Source organism: Aspergillus campestris (assembly GCF_002847485.1).
Source record: "Aspergillus campestris IBT 28561 chromosome Unknown P168scaffold_13, whole genome shotgun sequence".
Classification (NCBI taxonomy): domain Eukaryota; kingdom Fungi; phylum Ascomycota; class Eurotiomycetes; order Eurotiales; family Aspergillaceae; genus Aspergillus; species Aspergillus campestris.
In genome coordinates this window covers 600,825-612,723 of record NW_020194348.1, presented here as the reverse complement: position 1 = coordinate 612,723, position 11,899 = coordinate 600,825, and the positions used below count along the sequence as shown (strand labels likewise).

At 50.8% G+C, this 11,899-nt stretch overlaps 5 protein-coding genes across 5 annotated transcripts; 2 read left to right on the top strand and 3 right to left on the bottom strand.

The window, feature by feature from the left end:
* Positions 1–1,315: 1,315 nt before the first annotated feature.
* P168DRAFT_313203 (PLC-like phosphodiesterase) lies at positions 1,316–3,147 on the bottom strand (the record flags this gene model as incomplete). The annotated part of the gene is made up of 4 exons (XM_024839641.1): positions 1,316–1,903; positions 1,956–2,555; positions 2,613–2,850; positions 2,881–3,147. The coding sequence occupies 4 exons, from the start codon at positions 3,145–3,147 to the stop codon at positions 1,701–1,703; spliced, it is 1,308 nt and encodes a 435-aa protein (XP_024689472.1). The 3' UTR covers positions 1,316–1,700.
* Positions 3,148–3,458: 311 nt separating this feature from the next.
* Positions 3,459–5,311, top strand: P168DRAFT_275419 (SUR7/PalI family protein). The gene is made up of 2 exons (XM_024835493.1): positions 3,459–4,169; positions 4,269–5,311. Exons 1-2 carry the CDS (start codon positions 3,767–3,769, stop codon positions 4,853–4,855), a joined length of 990 nt encoding a protein of 329 aa, XP_024689471.1. The 5' UTR covers positions 3,459–3,766; the 3' UTR covers positions 4,856–5,311.
* Positions 5,312–5,955: 644 nt separating this feature from the next.
* P168DRAFT_66199 (uncharacterized protein) lies at positions 5,956–8,202 on the bottom strand. Its single transcript, XM_024842087.1, has 3 exons — positions 8,153–8,202; positions 7,938–8,095; positions 5,956–7,800 (listed from the first exon to the last, which is right to left on the bottom strand). Exons 2-3 carry the CDS (start codon positions 7,953–7,955, stop codon positions 6,121–6,123), a joined length of 1,698 nt encoding a protein of 565 aa, XP_024689470.1. The 5' UTR covers positions 7,956–8,095; positions 8,153–8,202; the 3' UTR covers positions 5,956–6,120.
* A 495-nt stretch (positions 8,203–8,697) lies between these two features.
* Positions 8,698–10,371, top strand: P168DRAFT_275416 (WD40 repeat domain-containing protein). The gene is made up of 4 exons (XM_024835492.1): positions 8,698–8,794; positions 8,887–8,908; positions 8,961–9,456; positions 9,508–10,371. Exons 1-4 carry the CDS (start codon positions 8,773–8,775, stop codon positions 10,147–10,149), a joined length of 1,182 nt encoding a protein of 393 aa, XP_024689469.1. The 5' UTR covers positions 8,698–8,772; the 3' UTR covers positions 10,150–10,371.
* Positions 10,372–10,523: 152 nt separating this feature from the next.
* Positions 10,524–11,516, bottom strand: P168DRAFT_293260 (dynein light chain Tctex-type family protein). The gene is made up of 4 exons (XM_024837772.1): positions 11,408–11,516; positions 11,269–11,307; positions 11,122–11,196; positions 10,524–11,067 (listed from the first exon to the last, which is right to left on the bottom strand). The coding sequence occupies exons 1-4, from the start codon at positions 11,432–11,434 to the stop codon at positions 10,786–10,788; spliced, it is 423 nt and encodes a 140-aa protein (XP_024689468.1). The 5' UTR covers positions 11,435–11,516; the 3' UTR covers positions 10,524–10,785.
* Between the last annotated feature and the right edge of the window lie 383 nt (positions 11,517–11,899).

The window sequence follows — 11,899 nt, the reverse complement described above, 5'->3', positions numbered from 1 at the left end:
ACATGCGTGGTCAGTCGGTCGAACAGGACAAATCGTCGCGCGAGTTTGGTCTGCTTGTTTCTTTCTTTCTTTCTTTCTTCTATTTCCTCTTTTTTCTGCGTTTCTCGAATGTCTTCCATTTCATTGTGAAGGAGGAGGATTTGTATATACTCTGTATTATTGCCTACGATAACGTGACGGACTGATTGTACCGAGTTTTCTTCTTCTTCTTCCTTCTCATGACTTTGTCTGTTGACTTTCGACTTTGTTGTTTGTTATGTTAATTGGGATGGTGCGTTGAGTAGGATGGGATAGTTTCGTGTTAAATAGACAGACAGATAGTCTATCACTTAGATTATTGATGTTTCAGTGGAAGACCATATATATACCTCTAGATAGATGGCTAGATGGCTAGATGGCTAGATGAATAGATAGATAGACAGAGCATCGTCAGTACATACTAACTTCTCTAAACCCAGTATCTAAATCAACTATCATAAGCCTGTATATGGAGCTGTACTTATATTATAATATAGTTAGTACTCCGTACTAGAACAGAGAAAAAGAGAAAAAGAGAAAAAGAGAGAGAAAAGAAAGCGCCTAGACAGTCGACCCACTCCATCTACGTATAGTAAAGTACACAGCCCAGCAGCCCAGCCAGCATTCCAGTCCAGCCAGCCAGCAGCCCAAAGGTCAAAGCCAAACCCAAAGCCACCCAGTAGCCCAAAGCCAAGCACCCAGCCAAGCACCCAGCCAAAACGCCCCACCGCGTGGGTGGCGGGCGGGTGGCGGATGCGATATATACATCAAGAGTCTCGACTCTTATCTGGCAGGGATGGATGATAAAATTACGGTTTATATTTATAATAGTGGGGTGTGGGTGGGGGGAGGGGGGCAGGGACTATCCATGTTTGCTACGGGTCTTTTTTTTTCTGTGTGGCGGTAGTAGTATACTATTGTACCTATTGGTACCTACCTATTGTGCCTAGGTGTGTATGGTTTAGGTTGAACGGTGGGATTCTCGTATTGTGCAAGGGGGTGGCTGCTGTTGTTGTTGTACAGGTTTGAGGCTGGGTTCGATGGGTTGGGTCTTAGGTTTGAGTGGGCTGGGTCTGTGTCTGTGTGTCTGTATACCTTGTAGTTTTGAGTGTTTTTTAAATAGATGTTTCAATATTGTTATGATTATTTTGATATGATATGATATGATATGATATTGTATTGTTGATGTTATCTTGTGTATGTGTGATGTAATGATGATGTAAGATTGATTACATACATACCTATCGATAACTGACTATGCGATACTCGTATCTACAGTACCTTGGGTAAGTCAGTGATAGTGCAGTGCTAGTTAGGTTGAGTGAGTGGGGATGTTTGCTGGATCCCTGTACTTACATTAGTACTACATACTAGTAAATACTAAGTGTGAAAGATAAGATGTATAGATACGAAGTATGATACCATACACTGGTATAGTAGGTTGGGTAGGCAACCTGTAAACAGGACCCTATATTTATAGATTCATAACACCGTTAGTCTAGTGTACAGTATAACGCTGACTCATATAAAGGATATCGTTTATATAGGTTCGTTAGGTTCGTGGTTCGTAGCGTAGTTCGTAGTTTGGCTCGTCAGGTTCGTAGTTCGTTTTTATAGTTCGTTCGTAGTTCGGTCGTAGTTCGTAGCACATCGTATCTCATCACGTTTATCTCTACCGTTCGCTAGAACAAAGCGAAAAGGAGGAATCCAACTAGGTAATGGAGACACCCCGGCTGTATACCCGAAGCAGACGAGGTCTTCCCACAGCAGTGTCCCTCGTACGTCACATTGTTCAACCGGGCGGCGACCTCGAAGACCGACCCATTAGGCTTCCCGTAGTTGTAGTAGTCTACTAGGAGGAAGTTGGGCGGGTAGTGCCATTGCGCTGGGAAGTTAGAACCTTTGGATCCGAGGAGAGATGAACGGAGGGGACTCACTGGTACATTGGTTTGCCATTAAGCCGAGACTACTCGGCCCATCCACCGCGTTGGTCTCGACCAGGGAGGCAGTGTTAGGGATTAGCAGGTTGAGACTAGCCAGGTTGACGTTCAAGTTGAGATTATGATTAGCCATGTACAACCGGGCATCCATATCCGGCGGCGACAGACCCGGAGGACGCTGGAGTGTACAAGGGAAGGTAGGGTCCGTAGGCGAGAAAGGCGTTTCCCAGACATGGGCAAATTCCTCAATAAGCCACGGGTAAGCCGTCTGATTCGCCTCGTAGTCCATGAAGACGACAACGCGCTTGCCGGAAAAGATGATGCCGGACAGGGTGGGCCAGTCCTCGCGGGTCATGGGGATCTTGGACGGGGTGAAGACCAGATCCATGAGGCCGGAGCGCTTGACGGGGTCGACGAATTTCCCGGGGGGAATGTAGTCCGGGTTGCCGATCATGATGGTCACGATGTCGTAGGGGTGGGTGCGGACCCATTGGGCGACGCGGGTGAGGTAGGTCTCTAGCGGGCCGACGTTGAAGATGTCGCAGTTGGTGTGGCAGAGGTAGACGGTGTTGTTGACCAGGTGGGTTTGGAACTGGACTGATTTGGTCAGCTTCTGTCTTTTCGAGATGAAAATGTATATATAGATATACATACGCATGCGGATCCCATCGTCCAGCTGACTCTCCACATCGAGCGCCTGGTTGGCAGCGACATTTCCCGGTTTGACAAAGGGGCTATTGTGGGCGGCGACAATAGAGACGTTGGAGTATTTGCGAGCGCAGAACTCGGGATGGCCATTGCAGGGCTGGGTATTGATGATCGGGGAGGGGGAGGGGGAGGGAGTCGGCGTGCGAGTGGAATTGGCGGTGACATTGGTGAGGAGCTTGGTGTGCTGGCCGCCGATGAGCAGCGTCATCGTCACCGAGTCGGAGACGGACGTGACTGTGGAGGCATTGTCGGGATTGGGAGAGACGGGGTCGACTACTGTGGGTGCTGACTTGTTGGCTTCATCGTGGGATAGGGTCTTGGTAGAGGAGTAGGAGGGATGGTCTGCGGTAGGGACCTCATGGTCTGCGTGGGTGGCGGTGATGGTGCCGTCGATGGTGATGTCGTCCAGGGCGGCCACGAGGGGGAGTAGAAGGGCCAGGGCCGGGGCTAGGGCTAGGGCCAGGGCCAGGGGCCACTTCATGTTCTATCTTATATATAGTAAATAGAGAGGGAGAGAAGAATAAGAAGAAGAAGAAGAGGAAGAAGAAGAGAAAAGAAGAGAAGAAAGAGACGAAGAGTAGAGGTATAAGAAGAGAAGTATAAGTAGTCGAAGTAAAAGAATCAAGAAATGATATGTATTGATCGGTATCGATCGGGTACGGGCCCGGTATGGTATCGGTATCGGTTCGGTACGTGTTTATGACGTTTTATTTTCTTTATTATTATTTTTATGATCTTGATTATTTCTTGATTCTCTTCGATTCTTCTTCTCTTCTTATCGTTTTCTTCTCTTTTGGATCAGCGTCACCACTCCTTTTGGTCTGTGTTCTGGTGTTCCTAGTTTGTCTGAATTAATATAACTTAGCAGCCCTGCGGATCATTAAACAAGCAGGGATCGCCCTGATCGACCGGCTTTGCCTGAATCGTGTCAAGCGGAACACGCTATGAATCAATTATGGAGTAATCGATCGCTGACGCTGCTCTAGTCTAGTCAACCAGATTCTTCCCCTATAATTCCTTTCTCCCCAATCCTTCTGGATCTCTTTCATTCGAGATCTGCTTTTATGATCTCTGCTATACATCTATGATCCTACTTGAATATGGGAAAACTGCCCACCTTTTCACGGTCTCCGTCGCCCGAGTACGGCCGGCGACCGGCCACCGTGCTCTCCCATCGCGTCCTGCGCTCTCTTCTCTATTTTCTCGCTTGGATCTTTCTCCTCCTGGTCTGCATCGCCAACACATCCAATAAACCCGTCCTACGAAACACCTATTTTCTCAAAATTGATCTCTCCAACATCATCCCGCTCTCCGTCCCCAATGCCGTCCTCATCAACTCTATCGCCCGCTCTATCGGGCTGCACGATTTCTACCAGGTCGGCCTGTGGAATTTCTGTGAGGGCTACAACAGTGAGGGCATCACCCACTGCTCTCGTCCCAAGACACTCTACTGGTTTAATCCTGTCGAAATTATCCTGAGCGAACTCCTCGCCGGGGCTAGTAGTATGTTCCTCTCCCCTCTCCCCTCTCTCCCCTGGTCCAATTGGAAATCAGTAGAGAAGAGAACAGAAGAAGAAAAAAGGAAACAACTGACAATCCTAGTCGCCCTCCCCGCCGACATCAGCGATGCCCTCCAGATCGCCCGCATCGCCTCCTACTGGATGTTCGGTCTCTTCATCACCGCCACCGTCCTGACCTTTGTGCTCATCTTCCTGTCCCCGCTGGCCGTCTCGTCCCGGCCCCCGCAGAGCATCTCCCCCTCGGTCGAGACCAACGCCGCGCACCCCCCGCACCGCCGCCGCACGTTTGTCCTCCTGCGCAGCAGCCCCTTCCTCTTCCTCACCTTCATCACCGCCCTCTTCACCATCGTCGCCTCCGTCGTCGCCACCGTCATGTTCCTCATCTTCCGCAACGTCTTCACCAACTCCTCCTACGAGCTGAACATCGAGGCCGAAATCGGCACCCGCATGCTGGCCTTCATGTGGATCGCCAGTGCCTTGAACCTCATCGCCTTCATCTGGCAGTCTGGGTCGTGCTGTGCCGCCTGCTGCGGGGGGCGGAAGGCCCGAAAACAGCTAAAGGAGCATGGGTCCTCCGACTCCAACGGCTCCAATGGGTCCGATATGCGCGAGAAGCCCCAATCCCACCACCAGAGTCCGACAGGAACGACTCCGACAGAAACTGAGTAATTGGACTCAAGGCCCAAATTATAATAGCTCCTATATAGACTGCGATCTATATGCATTGTCAAGCGTGTTTTGGTGATTGGTACCTCTAGACCTGACCTTTATCTCTTTCCTTCTACTTACTTTCTTCTATTATTCCCTTTACTTATTTCCCATTTTTATTTCCCATTTTTATTTCCCATTTTTATTTCCCATTTTTATTTCCCTTCTTTATCTCCTTTATTTATTCCCTTCTTGTCATCTTGGTTCTTCCATTCTGATTGGATGTGATTGGATTATTCTTTTATTTATTTTATTCTATTTTCTGGTCTACCAGCAAACAGCGCGGTGTGCGTTGATTCCATCCAAAGCCGCAGGTTGAACTTTACGATTTCCACGATTAATGATATGATCGATAGATAGGTAGATCGTTAACAGCTGTATATCGATATAAGCTGTTCAATCTATATATTCGACATCTAATTTGAACTATCATGGAGGTTTGGCTAGTTGTATAGGTCAGTTGAGTAGGAGTAGTAGGAGTAGTAGGAGTAGTAGGAGTAGTAGGAGTAGTAGGAGTAGTAGGAGTAGTAGGAGTAGTAGGAGTAGTAGGAGTAGTAGTAGTATTTATATAGACAATCAGTCCCCCCATCAACAACCCCAATACTCACATAAAGAAAATCACAATACCCATTCGAAATGCCAGCAATATACCATACCGTATTTTACACCCCGCCCCCCGCCCCCCTCTCTCTCCCAACCATCACATCGAACATCGAACATTGAAGGAGAGGAAACGAGGGAAGAGGAAAGAAAGGAAATCAAGATGGCGGTGTCGGGAGGTAAGGGCGACTTGCATTCTTACCACCACCACCACCACCACCCAATTACCTTCGGAAGTTAATGTATGTTTCTTAGTTGAGTTTGCCAAGGGGCGGGGGACAGTGTCTGCCTGGTGAGTGTATGAATGTATGAGTGTGGTGTAGTGGTGGTTGGGTTGGAGGTTACATATAGAATATTCTTGAAATGTGTTTATTTGGATTTTTTTTTATTGTCGAGTTCTATCTGTACTTCTCGATTGAATGGTTCATTCATGAACCTACATACCTATCTGTGGTCATCCTGCCTCTGTCCAGTGTCCATCCAGTCCAGTCCACCCTAGACAAGAATATCATACAGTATGCGCCCGCTAATCATACACAATAAACAAATAAAATCAAACGCCGATCCATTCTAATGCATGTATCGTGTAAAGGGTATCATAAGACCACTAGTGTCGCCAGATCTGATCAGCCCTGTGCTAATTCTTTTTCCATTGCACGGACCATTTCGTCGTTTTCGCTGTCGGTGCGAGCATCGCTTCCATGATCCGGGGGATAACTGTGGCTTCGTTCGGGGATTGCCGTTGTACCGGATTGGAAAGTCCTGGGGGTGGACGTCGCGCGGTGATGGTCGCTGTGGTCTGTGTCTTTGAGCCACCCGTACTCCTTGTTTTGCAGCGATCGTAGCAGATCGTTGCGGCGTTGCTGTTGCTCTGGTGAAGGGGTCGGAGCGGGAACGGAATTGGGCGCCTTGATCTCTGGCTCGTCTGTCAAGTCGATGGTGACCGGGCGAGACTCGCGGGGAGCCGGATTCGCAGGCGCGGGCTGTGTGGATTGGGGAGGCGGCCCCATCGCAGGTTGCCCCCGGGATACCGGTCGACTGTGGCCCTGCGACTGTGGTTGTGAGGACGGTCCAGATGCAGTTTGTGGGCCCGAAACAGCCTGCGGCGTACCCTGCGGCCGGTATCCCTGCGGGGTCGGCGCAACCGCTGGCATGGTGCGTTGCACGTTGATCTCGTAGAGAAGATTGTTGTAGACCGTGCTGAGGTCGTAAAAGCGTTGCTTCCACTCTTCAGCCTCTTTCCGGTGCTGTTCCGCCTTCGACTGGCGCTGGGAAGACAAGCGTCGATGCAGGGCCGTCTCGTCACGCAACGCTTGCTCCCTAGTCTTGCCGGTTTTAGTGTCGGTCGTATTCCACCGAAACCAGGCGTTTCTGTACTTGGTCCGTTCATATGACAGTTGCCGCACTCGATGGTTGAGGGTAAGGAATCGATCATTGACTTGATCTTCGGCAACTTCAAGGTACTTGACATGGATCCCTGGTGCCGATGGAAGATAGCCCAGAGGCCCTTGGTAGACTGGATAAGGCGACGTGTACTCCTGCTGCGGACAAACCCGCTGGAGAACCTCACGGTTGGCATTATTGGCCAGATCTGGTGTCTTCAAGGAGAATCTCTGTTTCGTGGCTTCACTGGTAGAAGATATTTCCGGAAGTTTCTCCGTGGCGTTATCTATAATAGACTGTACCGTGTGATCTGCTATGTCGACCGGGTTTGCGTTCTCATTTTCACATTTACCCTCCGCGGGCTTATCCTCATGTGCCAAATGTGGGGCGAGCTCAAAGTCTAGCGGCAGCTCATCGTCGATATTCCCGAAATCGAAGTCTGGATCGTCGAATAAAGGATCGTAGGCATTGAATAAGGAAGACGGAGAATGTGGCGCTTCCCCGGCCGGGGTGTGGGGAGCGGTTTCACCCTGGTCGGGACGAAGGAACGACTCGGGAGAGGATAGGGAGGGTGTTTCAAGCGGTGGTTCGGTGTCTTGATGTTGTGGCAGTTCTATGTGGCGTCTCTTTCCGGAGACGCCCCAACATCCAAACTCTTCATCGAAAGCATCGTCACCGGTCCGCTTCCGGGACTCGAAGGCTGCATTGAGTTCTTGGAGGGCAGACTCGGAATCGAAGAATTGCCGTAATAGTTCCTGGCTGTTGTCCACCACGTCATCATGACTTACAGGACGAAGATCCCAATCTGGTGGCTCTAGTTGGCTTGTCCGAGATTCGCTGGCCTTGGCCGAGACGCCTACACCAACGTCTGGCAAACCACGTTCATCATCTCGTGGAGAAGCTGCGAATTCGTCGGCAGACCGCTGCTGGGACCCAGGGAGAGGTGTAAGCCCCAGATCATTCAGACGCAAGTCAGGGATAGATGGGGGAGATGGAAGATCCGCAAGGGCAAAGAGCTCCTGAGGGTCGAAAGGGCAGGTCTCAAGAGAGGTAGAAATACCTTCAACCGTGCTTCCATCCATCCCGACAGACTGGCCAGCTCAACCGGATGGCCTACTGCGATGCCCTAGGCTCCGGACCACTGTCAAGCGAACGACTAAGGGGACGTACGACGTCCACCACGTCAGAGAGTAGCAGGCGGCATGAACACAATAGAAGCTGTAGGGAGGCCAAATGAGAAACAGATCAACTAGCTTGATGCGGAGTGCTGTGTACCTTTCAGGCCGTAGTGGCTGTTTGAGATTTTTGATTTTTGATTTTTGAGTTCGGATGTTGAGGAGGTAAGATAGCAGATCGGAGGAAAATGAGGCAACTTGATAGAGAGAGCTTCCAGTACCGTCCTTCAGTCGTATCGTCCAGGTGGCAGCGTGCAGTTGTAAGTCCAAGCAAGGCTGAAGCAGATCTTCGCGATGTCGTAGTATAGTCCACCTTTGACGATGGTAAGGACAGTAACCACTAAGAATATCTCCAATAGCAAGGAGGACAAGTACAGGGATATAGACTTCTGTTCATAAAACCAAGAGAACCGAAACAACGATTCCTTGACGAGACAGGAAGGAGATCAAAAAATCCCACTCGGAGAAAACGCAAGGAAAATCAGTCATTTGATCGGAGATCATCTTTCCGCCTTTGAGACCGCCTACCACACCGCTCACGTGCGGGAAGCAGCGGGCGGAGATAAAACCGGCAGATCTACACTCCGGAGTCAGTCTTGAGTTGTTTGTCCGACGAGGTTTAATCATCTTCGGCTGCATCCTCACTTGCGATTCTCCTTTCTCAAACCTCCCCGCCAACCTCGTTCGCTCCCGTTTCCCATCGCTGACTGTATCTTCAAGATGAGCGTTATTCTCTGTACTGGTGAGTATCCCCACTACCATCTCCCGTAATCAAATCCACGGTTACTCCCGAGCACTGCTGAGTCGCTCCATGTTGAACGATTGCGATTATAGCCGGATATGACCATACAATTCGGTAAGAGCCCCGACCCAGAAAATAGTATCTAAGCGCTCATCAAGCGATGCAGCTTCTGGGAGGCGTTGTCGGGGATCTGTTCGCGCACCATCCAACATCCAGATTCCCAAGTAAACCGTCTATGCATCACCCCCGACAAGCGGTATTTGGCCGCAGCGGGGCATAACAACATCAAACTGTATGACATCAAGTCATCCAACCCGAATCCGATCATGTCGTTCGATGGCCACACGAGCAACATCACCGGCGTTGCTTTCCACTGCGAGGGAAAGTGGATGGTGACCAGTTCCGAGGACAACACGGTTAAAGTTTGGGACACGCGCACTGGCAGTCTGCAGCGCAATTATGCCCACAAGGCTCCTGTTAACGACGTCGTGATTCATCCTAATCAGGGCGAGCTCATCAGCGGCGATCGCGCTGGCATCGTCCGTGTCTGGGACTTGGGGGAGAGTGTTTGCACCCACCAGTTGATTCCGGAAGATGACGTTGCCGTGCACAGTGTGAGCGTCGCCAGCGACGGGTCTCTCTTGTGTGCGGGGAATAAAAAGGTAGACTCATAGACTGGCATCAGAATCGCATAGCACAACTAACAGTCCCAGGGGAACGTCTATATCTGGCGCATGATCCAAGACGCCGAGATCACACGCATCGTCCCGATCTGTACCTTCCAGGCCCACAAGGACTACCTCACGCGGGTTCTCCTCTCCCCCGACGTCAAGCATCTCGCGACCTGCTCCGCCGACCACACAGCCAAGGTGTGGAACCTAGACCTCGACTACCAGCCAGCCAAGCTAGCCGCAGCCGCAGCCGCTCGCGCCAAGGCCAAAGGCCTGCTCTCCCCAGAGAAAGCAGCGTCCCCCGCAGCGACCACACCAGAATTCCAGCTCCGCCTGACACCCAACGGCCGAGCCGCCGACGAACTGAACCCATTCAGTCTAATCGACGGCGCCACGCCAAGCACACCCAGCAACGAGCCCCAGCAGAGCTTCCCCGTGCAACCCGACGGGCCCCCCATGGACCCAAACACAGGAACACTGTATCTGGAGACCACACTGGCGAACCACCAACGCTGGGTTTGGGACTGCGCCTTCTCAGCCGACTCAGCCTACCTCGTTACCGTCTCCAGCGACCACTACGCCCGTCTGTGGGAGCTCTCTTCGGGGCAGATCATCCGCCAGTATAGCGGCCACCACCGCGGCGCTGTATGCGTTGCCCTCAACGATTACTCCGAGCCTCGATAGGTAGCCAGATATACCTGGTGGGATTGTCGTCACTGTGATTGTTGTTTCTTCTTCCTTTTTAATTCCTTCATTTATATGGGCTAGCATGGCGCTTCGGATTGGGCGGGAGGCACTTATATGCTTCCTTGTTTTTTTTTCCTGGTGTTCAGGGTTGTTATTACAGCTGTTTGGGGTTTGATTTTGTTTGCTGTTAGTATTTATCTACCGAGTAGGGAGTATCATATAGGGTTACACGTTCCATTTTACATTACCCGATCAACCGTTTATATATACCATCCAAGTTGTCAGACTGCTCGAACTGTTAAAGTAGTATGTCTTGACTGAATCATATCAATCATACAATCAGACGCAAGGACAAAGAAGACAAACAAAGGGTCTATTATGTATAACTCTTTCAGGAGATACACCGAAAGTAAAGTGACATATGCCGAATATCCCAATAAAAGTAACAGCGGGAACTGAAATAACAATAATACAGTAACAATATCAAAGAAAAGCCGCAACTATGCAAACCAGCTCAACACACAGCGCATATATGCACGCTTCTGACAACACAGATAGACAGATAGATACAGACGCAACAAACAATATACGACAAAGTAAACAGCGTCAACCAAGAAGCCTAGATATCAACCCTCAACCCAGCGCAAACCACGTAACGCTAATAACCACATCCAGCCCCCGCTCCTCAGCACCAGGGTACTTGAAGGTCCACATGCCGTCGCGGTTGACGTCCCAGTAGGCGCCCGAGGCGGAGTGCATGCCGCGCTTGCCGGTGTTGGAGGGGTTGCCGTCTGCGGCGGCGGACTTGTCGATGAGGCCTTGTTGGACGATGGTGCTGTTTACCGTGAAGCGGAAGGGAGGGGCGGTGTCGGCGGAGGGGGTTGTAGCTGTGATGAGGGCTTTAAGGATGGTGTTCTGGGGGTGTTAGTTTGATGTACTCTTTCTTAGGTGGAAGGGAGGAGGACTCACAATGATCTGGGAGTTCCAGTCGCCGACTTTGGCGTGCTCGTAGCCTTCTACGGCGTTGAGAGCGGTCTCGCATGCCTACGGTTAGGGAGGAGTCAGTCTGAGTCAGGGGTTCTGGCTAGGATCAGCAGGTATATAGATTGGACATACCTCCGTCGCGATACTGGTGAGCTTCTCGACGGGAATGGGCTATGATGAGAAACCGAGTCAGCGATTGAGCCCATTGGCGGATTCCCATTGGCGATTGGGAATGCGGGAATGACGTTCACCGCACGCGAGCGGTACTCACCGAGGTGGAGGAGGTTTCGGCGGACATTGTGTAGTATGGATGGGGTTCAGGTATTAATAACTGAAGCTTAGTTTAAAAAGTTAGTGTTTGCATTGGAGGCGGGGGAAGGTCTGGTGGGATTGAGTCCGGTAAACACAACCATGGACCGCCCCCGATGCGATTGAGAGGGAATGGGTGGTTGTGGGACTTGGAGAGACAGTAGGAATGGGGGAGCGGGGGAGGATAGAGCTTGTCAAGCTTACATGCAGTCAATTCGAGGATGGTAAGCGAGAGGTCAATGTGAACAATGAATGGCTACCGGGGGAATGTAGTTGAGATGTTTGGGCCGTGGCATCACCATTCGGGGGTGACAGAGCGGCGCCGCGTGTGGCTTACAGCTATTTTGGGACTAGCTCAGTAAATAGCACAGCCACCGCCACAGTAGTCCGTCAAACGGTAAAATAATGATCCGTAGACGCCTCAGGCAATAGCCTGAACACGTGGGTCATCATC